Below are 11,803 nucleotides of genomic sequence, written 5' to 3'. Positions count from 1 at the left end.
CTCGTGGACAAAGGCAGTCTAAGATAAGCAATGAAGAGGACGTGGCTTGGTAGTTCAACATCTCGCAGTGGCCGCGGCAATGAGGGCCGGCATTGGATTTGCGTGATCGAGCACTAGGCGAAATTAGTGCGGTTCGGACGGTTGTGGGTGGTTTGGGGTCGGCTTTGAAGATACCCTATATTAATATTAAAATAAAAGAAAAAAAAAGTTTGGTGACCATCACGAAATATGCCGCCCGACCTCACCTGCCACGAGCCCCGGTCCGATTTCCGAAGCTGATTTAAGTTCCCAGGACCGTCCCGTCCAAATTTACGGGATTTTCCTTACCTGCCAAGTTTTACCCACTGACATGCTAGCCCCTTCCGCGACGAACCCAACCGCGAAGTGGGTGTGCGAAAAATCAGAGTAGCGATGACAAGAAAGCGTTTATTCCCCTCCCCGATTATTCCCGTCCGTGAACCACCAGAAACGCATCTCGTCGATATAGAATAAAAAAATAGGTAAATAAAAACCCCAGTTTCTTGCTAATCAGAGTAACAGAAGGCACTAATCGAGCCGCCGATTATCGGAGCATAAGTAAGACCAAACACTCCGTCACAGCGCACACACCACTCAAGTCCATCGTCCCCACTCTCCAGAGGAGGAGGAGAAGGGAGCGACACGGGAGCCATGTCGACCGGTGGCGCAGAGTCTGCGGCGGCGGAGGCGATGGCCTCGGAGGCGTACCTGGCGGGCGACGCTGTGAGGGAGGCGCGGGAGCTGGTGGCGGAGCTCTGCCGCCACTTCTACCTGCAGGGGTGGGTCACCGGCACCGGCGGCAGCATCACCGTCAAGGCCAACGACCCCACCGTGCCCCTCGCGCAGCAGCTCATCGTCATGTCCCCGTCCGGTAACTAACTCATGCGCTCCCCTCTTCTGTTCCCTGCTTCCGCTCGCCCGGCTCCGCGTCCCTCTCGCCGTACCTGTTCGATGAATTGTCAAACTGGGTTGCGAATCTCCTGTCGGCAAGGGGCCTTTCAATCGAGGTTGCGCTTGCTGGATGAATTGCACTTTTGACGAGTGTGGGCGTGCGATCCTTCCACCGATCTTCTTTCTTATCGTCACTTAATTGTTTGCCCAGCTACTAGCTTGCAATGATTGCCCACATTGGTGAAATGGCTGACTGAAAACTGATTTGTAGAATTATCCGCTAGCGTGCGTAGTTTAATGATGAGATTGGTGGTACTCGAGCCTGTTAGACATAGTTGACGTTATAGCTCTTGTGCAAGGCAAGTCAACTACATAACATAGCTGATCAGCTTGGCTGGACTTTGGCATTTGGAAGGTTAGGTTGCTATTTGATAGGACAAATTGCATTAGTATTTGAGAAGGTCAATTTTATGTTTTTTACCTTTTAGGGTGTTAGTTGGAGTTGGGTTTTGCGCTTTTTGATCGCACCACCTACAGTGACTGTGTAGCTTTTGTACCATTGTGACGTTCTTTTTTTCTAATGCAAATGAAAGCTTGACGGAGCGATGCTGTGTGAACAGATCTACTAATTCTTTTATTCCAGCTAGTAAGAGGGATCTTGAACTAAGAAATAGACCTGATAGCTAAAAGAGGGTATCCTGAGCAATTGCAGGAATGGGGTTCGTTGATATTCTTGGTATAGTAGATGCTATCACATACACCGTCAAACTCAATTTGATGGAATTGTATGGTCTTAAAGGGGATCTTCTATAATTCGCACATAAGGTTTCGTCTAGTCATTAATAACTTGATTACTTTGCACTAGAATCAAGCATTTGAGTAAAAAGGCCTATGCCAATGATAATTTTGAGAGGAATGCTTCTATGCCCTCTAGTAAATTATTGGCACAAACTTTAAAGGAAACTAAAGGTTGGGGGTTAAAGGGACTAATCTCACCGGTTTTATTTAAGGAATGGTAGTTTCGGTATTAGTCAATATCTATTACGACTGCACATTCCACAGCAACGACCTGACTAACGATATAACACCTCACCTTGGGTTGCATTCGTTGCCAGACGGATGTACATGAGACGAAAGAATGCATCAGTGCGTAACTACATGCCCCCCTAGGGCTTCGTAATTAAATCTCACCGTTGTTGTTGCCGTTTCAGTAGCAGCATCCTCACTTGCTGAGAGGCTGCCTACTAGGGTTTGCATTGCCAGTGACTGACGAGCTGAGTGATGTCAACTGCTGCTTGCACAACTACGCGACGAAACCTTGGTCAGATCATGTTTGTGCTGTCCAGATCCAGCTCGCGCATTACTCCACTGATAGTAGCAGATTGGGGGTAACATATGGCTGTGATTGTAATGGTTGTCATTGATGCCACAACGCCACTGGCCAGGTACACCACCGCTGCTCCCAAGTCCCAAGCCCATAACATGGGCTTGAAAGCAGGTTCTAACTGTCTAACGTGGAATAACTGTTTCTAATTTGCCCTCAGCTATAACTAAGCACTAGTGCTCTGGAATTTGTGTAAAAAACACAGCGGGAAAGCATAGAAGCGCTGCTCTAATTTTCATGAAGCTAAATTATGTTCCATGTACGGACATATAATTCACAGTTTCGAATGCATATTATCATTCTTAGACGCATGCTCTAATGGCGATTCTTTTGCATGGCTGCACTCTGAAGATACTCCCTCCATCCGGAAATACTTGTCGGAGAAATGGATGTATCTAGACGTATTTTAGTTTAAATACATCCATTTTTATCCATTTTTCTGACAAGCATTACCGGACGGAGGGAGTACTTATGATTATTAAGTATGTTGTGGGAATAGCTAAAAATCAGAGTCCCGAACGACTTGGACCGACGTCAAGGAAGGGAAGTTTGGAGACCTTGGAAAGTCCCGTATGGCCCTAGTCAACAATCAAGCCTCCCTCGGTGCTTTTGTGACATATGACTAGGCCGTGCTCGGTTAAACATTGAAGTGTTATTTTGTCGAGTGTATGGCGGCCTTCGTTGTAAGGTCGTCGTACACCCCCCTCCCCCCTACTTGCTTAATTTCTGTCGTAACTATGGGTTAAGAGATACACCTGATCCCTATTGTCTTGACGACAACAACAAAATATCTTTAAAAGGACAGCTTTTGAACTACCTTAAGCACTATATGCCTAAAAAAAGTCGCCGCCAAAAGCTGTCAACTGATCTTTTTTCTTCAAAATATCATCTTTGATATGCTTATAAAAAACGTAAATACAATAGTTTGTTGTGTTATATATTGATTTGACCATAGGAACGATATGTAGTGTTGTAATCCAAAAGAAAACATGATTTTGTATTAGATACTCTGCTTGTACTATCAGTGACAAGCTGATAACATGAGTTGTTTATCTGGTGTAGGCGTGCAGAAGGAGAGGATGGCAGCAGAGGACATGTACGTGATGTCAGCAGAGGGCAAGGTGATATCTGCACCAGTAGCAAAGCCATGGCCACACAAGCATCCAAAGTGTTCAGACTGTGCACCTCTGTTCATGAAGGTTGTCATGTTTCCTTTGTTTTATTTGTTCTATTGTTTGAGATTCCTTTACATGTGGTCTAATTTCCTTGATGTTTTTGCAGTCTTATCTAATGCGAGGAGCTGGAGCTGTGATTCATAGCCATGGCATGGAGACTTGCATGGCCACAATGCTCAATCCTGGTGCAAAGGAGTTCAGGGTGAATCCTCATAGTCTTTTTTATATTTCCCATGGAATTTAGCTAATTCACAAAGTCTCATTTGTATTTGCATAATATTTTCCTGTAGTGCTTATACTAATGCAAGTTCAAGAATTAAGCACATCATGTCTGAATTAATGCTGAGATCGGGAATTCCTTATCCTCATGCAATACAAACAACAACAACAAACAAGTTGGGGTAGGTTAGAGCTGAAACCCATAAGATCTCGAAACCAACTCGTGGTTCTGGCACGTGGATAGCTAACTTCCACGCACCCCTGTCCATGGCTAGTTCTATGGTGATATTCCAGTCCTTCAGATCTCTCTTTATGGACTCCTCCCATGTCAAGTTTGGTCTACCCTGACCTCTCTTGACATTATCAGCACACTTTAACCGTCTGCTATGCACTGGAGCTTCTGGAGGCCTGCGCTGTGTATGCCCAAACCATCTCAGACGATGTTGGACAAGCTTCTATTCAATCGGTGCTACCCCAACTCTATCACATATATCATCATTCGGGATCCTCATGCAATACAATGCTGACAATAAAAGTGAAAACCACATTATGGACACCTTCTGATTCTGATTAATTGTGAAAGGATAATCATTTATACTTTCCATATTTTCATCTCCATCGTATACACTTTCAAGAGTTATTAGCATGTGCTGTGCTGCTGGTTAGCATAGTGATTCAGTAATCTGGAGTTCTGTTTTTTTCCCTACGTTCCTCTTGTGTCATGCAAAAACATCACGCCAGAAAATCATGAACACTAGCACATAGAGTTGCAAAATTTCTCTATATGTAGATTTGGTCTACCAGTGACATACAGATATGCTTCCACTATTTGGAACAGTGATACAGACTGTGATCTTAGAGCATCTCTAGCAGACCCTGTATAATGCCGACCAGCAAAATGCGTATACAGTTTGCAGAATCCTTTTTTACGGGTCCGCTTTGTGGGGTCTGCTTGGCTGCCGCCCGCGCCGGCCCGTAAATCAGTAATTTGCATTTCAATTTCGGGCATGAAAACACATTTCTTTGCTTCTTTATTTTCTTCAAGGGCATTGGATACATAATAATTCACCAAATCTTTGCTAGAATAGCAAGACCAAAGAAAACAAGAACCAGAATCAGGCATTTTAGAAGATATCCAACTTCCATAACTGCTCTCACTAGTTGGATCAACATCTTCTCCATGCATTCATTGTTTTTTGAGATAGCTTACCAGGCTTGACGCCTGGTTCCATGCATTCATTGTTGATCTGCGGATCTTGATCTTGTATTCTTCATTCTTCTTTGATTCTAAAGAAGTAGACGTTGCTTCCCTTCTAGTTTCTTCTCTAATTGCACATGCAGCCGCATCATTAGCCTCAATTCTACCAACGAGTGTTTCGGCGTGCTAGATGTTAGTCGCAGCAATGTCTGCGTGCAGTCGTCGCACTGTATGAGCTGCATCGGCGAGCCGCTGCGCGAGCTCCGAGCCCGGGCGACGGCCGGCCGAGTACTTGCCGGCAAACCGACGACGGCTGCTAGAGGACGAACCAGTACCTGCATGCGGCGCTGGGGCTTTGCTGGGGCTGTGCGGGGTGCTCCCCGACCAATCCATGGCTTGGCGCAGCCACCGGTGGCCGGAAACGCCAAATCCGGCGGCCGCGACAAACAGCCGCCGATCTGCAACTATCCGGCCGGCCGAGGTAGGAGGAAGTGGTGGAGGACAATCTTGGGCGAATCTCGGGCGTGTGGCGGCCTGCCGGCGTGATCCCGACGGCTGGTATGGCTGGAATCGTAGGCGGCGGCCCGGCGGTGGTGGGTGGGGAAAAGCGTGGGCTGAAATCCCCCCCCCCCTCGGCCAACCGCTACCGCTATATGCAGGGCACCGACGGGGCGAGGGGGAGAACCCGTGTTTTCGCGGGTTGGGGTGGGACTTCTGCCACGCCCCACAAATTTTTTTACGGCTCCGACGCGTTTCCGGGGTCTGATCGGGCAGCATTTTTCGCGTGGACCCGTATTTTGGCGGTTATTTTGCGGGTCGGGGCATTATATGGGGTCTGCTAGAGATGCTCTTTATACAGACCCCCTAAGTTGTGCACACCATGAAGTTTATGACATTTAGAAATGTGTATGGTTGATACATTGATTCGCAACTCTTATGGTGGGGTGTGTGCGATATGTTTTGTCCTGCATGTAGAATGTAGATAATAAACGTGACTACATATGCCATATAATTATCCAATATATGTGCCTTGAAAGTCAATTAGGAATAGTGAAGAATACTTGCCATGCTGACATATTTGAAATTAAAAAAATATAAAATACCGTACTGTACATGTTGCATGGTACACACAACACGTAGGTTGCTATATGAAGTTCCGCCACTGCTAATTCCCGCAGGAGTCTTCTCATTCCCAGTGTGGCTGATCATCCTCTCAGACCAGCTACTGATCATTGCCTAGGAGATTTCTCGAGAAGTCTTTAGTGCTCATTTTGGGCAACTCTCCAATATATTTCTTTCGTGGAGTGGCATGTATAATTCTCCTTTAATTGGATTAAGGGATCCTCCAGATAATTTCTTTATGCCCATCAAAGAACCTTGAGATGCAGTCACTTGCGGATTTCTTCAAATTGTTGTAGTGTCTCAACCCCACACCCATTGTTTTAGTCAACGAGGTTAACAGCAAGATTCAGGACAAAACTATAGTAACAGAGCTCTCAAGATACCACTGACATGTGCCGTACTAATAGGTAACTGTAACACAAATAGAAAAGACTTTTCAAAATATTATTCGTGTGTGACGCACGACTTACAGTGATAGTTGATCCTGTTTTACAAAGCTCTCGGCTTAATTAAGTCCATTGCTATCTGATACTAAATGACTTGCTGTATTTGTGACCATATACTGATCTGCTGATCTTACTGCAGATGACACATATGGAGATGATTAAAGGAATCAAAGGTCATGGGTACACCGATGAATTGGTGATTCCCATAATTGAAAATACTCCTTATGAGTATGAGCTCACAGACTCTCTAGCTGAAGCGGTATGCTACTAGTGTCCTTTGTTTCAAGTTTCCATCATTTCAGATTCCTTGATATCCAGTCTATGGGTGCAAATACAACCTTCTATTAGTATTTAGTTTTATTGTTCTCTTGAATTGTACTGATAAATAAGATGGTTCCAGGATTGGGATCAGGCAATGTTGTAGGCAGCAAAATAATCAATAGCATCATCTCATTCATCTGATCATTTAGTCACTACCCTATAATCAAGCTGATTAAAGGGCACGGTTATTCCTTTGTATCATGGATAGCAAAAAATATTAGTTACAACGAGATTAGTCTATAAGAAACATGGTTGGATCTAGCAGCACTTGACATTAAGTTATTACAGATCGCAGCATACCCTAAGGCAACTGCTGTCCTGGTACGGAACCATGGAATTTATGTGTGGGGTGACTCCTGGATCAATGCCAAGACACAGGTATGCTTTATTTCCATGACTTAGGTTTCTGTATCAGGTATCAGGTGTGGGTGCTTATTCATCTCCTCTCATTGTCTCTTCGTCTTTTTTTAAGTTATCAGTTCGTTTGGTATAATTTCTTAGATCTATGATCTATGTCCACACGCTACCCTTCTCTTACTTTTAAAGGTCATTTAATGATTTGCATCCAAACTTTCTGAAATTTAGTCAACAATATGTTTTATCCAATCTAGATTATACATATGCAGAACTCAAATAAATTCTCCAGTGTAGCCCTCTATAGTAGCAGAGGGATAGTTTATTCCTCTTTTTTATGAGTCATGTGACATAGTTTTAGTGTGCTGTGTTGAGGAATGATTCTTATGCTTCCTGGAATTTATGCGAGGGCAGATATTCAGTACTTTCTATGGCCTTGCTTTTCAGGCTGAATGCTATCATTATCTTCTTGATGCTGCCATGAAGATGTATCAGTTAGGGATTGACTGGACAACTCCTGAGCATGGTCCAATAAACAGTGCCAAAAGATTGCGTAGTGTTGCAAGTCTTGGGGTTCCTAATGGATGTCATACAGCCAAATCATCAAAGGTCAGTTCTTTTTTCCCATTAATTTGTGAATTCACTCCTTTTGTAGTACTCGTAGATCATTGTATCATGGACAACAGCGGTTGTAAATCCTGTTTTTCTCTGATTTTTTATTTTTCAGTTGCAGGATGCTACTTACTGCAAAATAGTCCCATATATATTATTGAACAAATTCAAAGTGTTTGACTTAATTTGAATTATGTAATTTTAGTTGAATCCATATATTGGAATATTTCCAATCTGAATAATGCCCTGGAGATATTTATTTGGGTTCTGCACATTACTTCTGGCTTGTATGAATTTTATCAAGAATTTGTGGAGTCAGTTCGTATTTTTCCCAACTAGTTCTTTTGTCCTCCAACTTGAACCACTCAAGCAACCAGCCATCATCTAGCCCAAGCTACAGCCCAGTCTCATAGTTCTCTTTCTTTGACATGTGACTGTATCATCTTTGTCAGATTTCTTCAAGAGTAAAATCCACTGGAGGCCTAAAAGTATTCAAAGTGTGTCCTAATAGTATGAAAATGCACACCTGAGTCCCAATGGTGCAAATAGTGATTCATCGCAGGTCCTACCCGGATCTCACCAGCTCGCTAGCGCATTGGACAATGCCACGGGGGCTCTATTTTGCAAAACAAAACAAAAAAAGAAGTTTCTCAAGTCCTGCAAAACGCGAATGGTTGAGAAAAACATGAATTGAACTCCAAAATATCTGGGAACAATCACATAAAAATGCAGAATCCATAGCACATCCCTATCAATTTTGTTTCCAGTATCGGGACTTAACTCAAATTACATAATTTAAATTAATTCAATCACTTGAAAAAATACATGGGACAACTTCTGCAATAAGTAACATCCTTGCAACTTATACAGTATATTATTACTTGTGTGTTTCCTTAACTGGTTTGTGGTTGCTGTGTCCGGGCAACCCAACTGTTTGATGTTTTTCTTGAATACCTGTACTCACACTGTTCATTGCAGCATTGTGTTGTACTTGACATCGAAGGAACAACAACACCAATATCATTTGTGACTGATGTTATGTTTCCTTATGCCCGTGATAATGTGCGGAAGCATCTGACTTCTACATACGATTCCGAGGAAACCAAAGAAGACATCAAACTTTTACGCATCCAAGTAAGTTATGGTAAAGGAATTTAACGATGTCCTGTGAAGCTAGCTCTTGGAGCATCCAAAAATCAAACTTGATAGTACTAGCATATAATATTTGATTTCCTTGCACAAATTAGTTTGTTTTACTCGAGTTCTAACAGACTAGTGACCAATTATTCAGGTCGAAGAAGACCTGAAAATTGGAGTTGTTGGGGCTACTCCAGTTGCACCGGATGATGCTGGCAAAGAAGAGGTTATCAGTTCTTTAGTCGCTAATGTTGAAGCAATGATCAAAGCAGACCGGAAGATTACATCATTGAAACAACTTCAGGTACCTTTCATATTCCATTCCAGTGCTGGAAACATATATCTTTTCATTTGATGGAGCTATCTTCTATTGGCTAATTCCAGGGACATATATGGAGGACTGGGTTTGAAAGGAAAGAACTGAAAGGAGTTGTTTTTGAGGATGTTCCCGAGGCACTGAAGAACTGGCAATCTCAGGGTATGAAGGTATGTATCCATTTGGTCAAACTCTTCTGAAATGTGAACTAGGCTTTTGAGGCATAAAACTGGATTGTCATCGGATGTGTTTATTTTTCATACTTCATAACTGAGTGATTTAGGTCAGAAAGTTGACTCCTGAGCTAAAGTATCAAGAACAATGGCCATGCCAGAACTCTGTAAATCATTCACAGAAAAATAGTGTACTTTCGCAACGTGCCCAACCATTGAGATGGTCATCAAACATTTGCTCCACGGTTCGTCTGTTGTACTTTCATGCGCAGAAGGACTGATGCATGTAAGCAATATCAGTTTGAATAAAGCAGAATGATGCTACGGAATCCTCAGTCCTTCACCATACTGAGAAATCATTTTTTTTTCAGCTGTTAGGTTGTCAAAAGTCCACCTAAATGTAGTGAAGCATGGAGAAGCACAGGGAAATGGTTTTCTAATAGAACAGAAGAATCTATATTTGTATTAGTTGAACATGGTAGATGTACCGAGCTCTGTTATACTTAAAAGAGAATAAAGTAAAAAGGAGTGAAGATGAAATAGTGATACATGTAGTAATAACTATATGTTAGTTTAGTCATGTGACGTGATCTTAGAATGTGAATGTTAGCTAAAATAGAGCTAGGATTGTAGTTTCAAGTATATTTTGTCTTGTGTATGTATTCCTGTGTAAGTGTCCAATCACTTGATAAAAGATTATATATGCTTTCCAACAGGTTTACATATACTCAAGTGGCAGTAGAGAGGCACAGAGGCTACTATTTGGACATACATCTTATGGTGATCTGCGGCAATTTCTGTGTGGTTTTTTCGACACCACAACCGGGTAAGCTTTCGATTTCTTGTTCTATTTGTCCTTTCAAAAGTGAATATGGAATTACGATTCTCTCTCACTCGTACACAGAAACAAAAGAGAAGCAAGGAGTTATTTTGAGATCTCGCAATCACTTGGGGTGGACAATCCGTCTCAAATCTTATTCATCACAGATGTGTTGCAAGAAGCCGTTGCCGCAAAGAGTGCAGGTATGTCTAGGCTAGTTCCACTCCGCAATACTAGGATATTTGTGGACAAATCATAGTTTTGTCTTCTGGAGTGTTCACACTTTCCTGGCGTGTGTGCGCACTCACTGGCTAAGATAGCACTTCCTCCGTTCACTATTATAAGATGTTATAACTTTTTTCTAAATCAGATGTATATAGGCGCACTTAGTGTGTTTGTTCACTCGTTTCAATCCGTATGTAGTCCAAATTGAAATATCCAAAAACGTCTTATAATAGTGAACGGAAGGAGTATTCATTAAGGAGTAAACATCGATTTTATTGTATATGTTGAAATATCTTATCTATTAGGAGTAAACTTTGATTTTTATTGTATATCTTCAGGTTTCGAGGTAATAATCTCCATTCGCCCGGGGAACGCACCGCTTCCTGCGAATCATGGCTTCCGGACTATCAGTTCCTTCAGTGAGATCTGACAAATGTGCAAGAAACGAACATGCCAGGGAATCTCTATTGGGTGTGTAACATGACAGTGCTTCGTGGCCCCCCGGATCATGTTCTTGTAATAGTAGTATAGAGCCTTCGTAGGCATCGGATTGCAATAAAACAAGGGTGGCAGAATAAAAGAGGAAGAATTTGCATGTAGTCCTGTGCATGTAAACGTGCGTATGTGTGTGCTTCAGTGATTGTACTTTGGGTTTTTGGGAAATCCGTGTTTGCCAATGAGAGAACAGAACTCTGTCTCTGTCCAAACCAATGACCGAGCCCAAACAAACAGATTTTTCGTTTGGTCTTATCCGGTTTCCCAAAGAAAACCGATCTAAGGGACGAGAGAGTGGAAGATAACGAGGCAGGGATTTGTTGGGATGGACGGCTTGGCCTATTGCGACGGGACGATAAGAGTTTTCATTTATTTTTTCAGATTTTATTATGGACTATTTTTTGCTTCTGTGATGAAACCCCAAATTTTGACCCAAAACAAAACAAAAAACGACTGAGCCTGAATCTGAAGAACGGAATATTAACTTTATACTCCCTCTGTAAAGAAATATAAGAGTGTTTAGTGTTTAGTTGCAAATTAATTATGAATGAACACTATCTCAGTATCCAAAATCAAATCCCCAACTAGCCCACCCCTTCCACTAAATCCAGCACTCCTGATACTTTTGAGAATTTCCTAATTTCCACTATTCCACTCCTTCCACTAAATCTTGCACTCCACTAAATCCCCAACTATTCCTACCTGGTACTACTGACTGGAATGAGTGATGGTCTTCAGTGAACCTACTTCTCTATGTTTGCTTCGGAACGAGATTTTTCTCCGATGCCACCAAGCTTTGGTTCAGCCAAGATCATTTTTGTTAGCTTCGGTACCTCCGAGGCTAACATTTTTGATATTTCCGAGCACTTCTCGGTTTGCTACGGCCCTCGTTCTCAA

General features: G+C 42.6%; 1 protein-coding gene across 1 annotated transcript; it reads left to right on the top strand.

Moving 5' to 3' along the window:
• Window positions 1-550: 550 nt before the first annotated feature.
• LOC125508603 (probable bifunctional methylthioribulose-1-phosphate dehydratase/enolase-phosphatase E1) lies at window positions 551-11,010 on the top strand. The gene is made up of 12 exons (XM_048673363.1): window positions 551-889; window positions 3,356-3,492; window positions 3,575-3,670; window positions 6,593-6,712; window positions 7,063-7,152; window positions 7,576-7,737; window positions 8,719-8,874; window positions 9,032-9,181; window positions 9,262-9,363; window positions 10,083-10,192; window positions 10,271-10,389; window positions 10,750-11,010. Exons 1-12 carry the CDS (start codon window positions 670-672, stop codon window positions 10,839-10,841), a joined length of 1,554 nt encoding a protein of 517 aa, XP_048529320.1. The 5' UTR covers window positions 551-669; the 3' UTR covers window positions 10,842-11,010.
• The last annotated feature ends 793 nt before the right edge of the window (window positions 11,011-11,803 follow it).

Source organism: Triticum urartu, chromosome 5 (assembly GCF_003073215.2).
Source record: "Triticum urartu cultivar G1812 chromosome 5, Tu2.1, whole genome shotgun sequence".
NCBI classification, from domain to species: domain Eukaryota; kingdom Viridiplantae; phylum Streptophyta; class Magnoliopsida; order Poales; family Poaceae; genus Triticum; species Triticum urartu.
The sequence above is the reverse complement of the archived record's forward strand: the minus strand, read 5'-3'. Positions and strand labels throughout refer to the sequence as shown.

Bases quoted from the DNA above. Each gene is read 5' to 3' on its own strand.
- LOC125508603 (XM_048673363.1), top strand. From the start codon at position 670: ATGTCGACCGGTGGCGCAGAGTCTGCGGCGGCGGAGGCGATGGCCTCG. The intron at 890-3,355 runs GTAACTAACTCA...TATCTGGTGTAG, and splicing joins CATCGTCATGTCCCCGTCCG to GCGTGCAGAAGGAGAGGATG. The intron at 6,713-7,062 runs GTATGCTACTAG...AAGTTATTACAG, and splicing joins CAGACTCTCTAGCTGAAGCG to ATCGCAGCATACCCTAAGGC.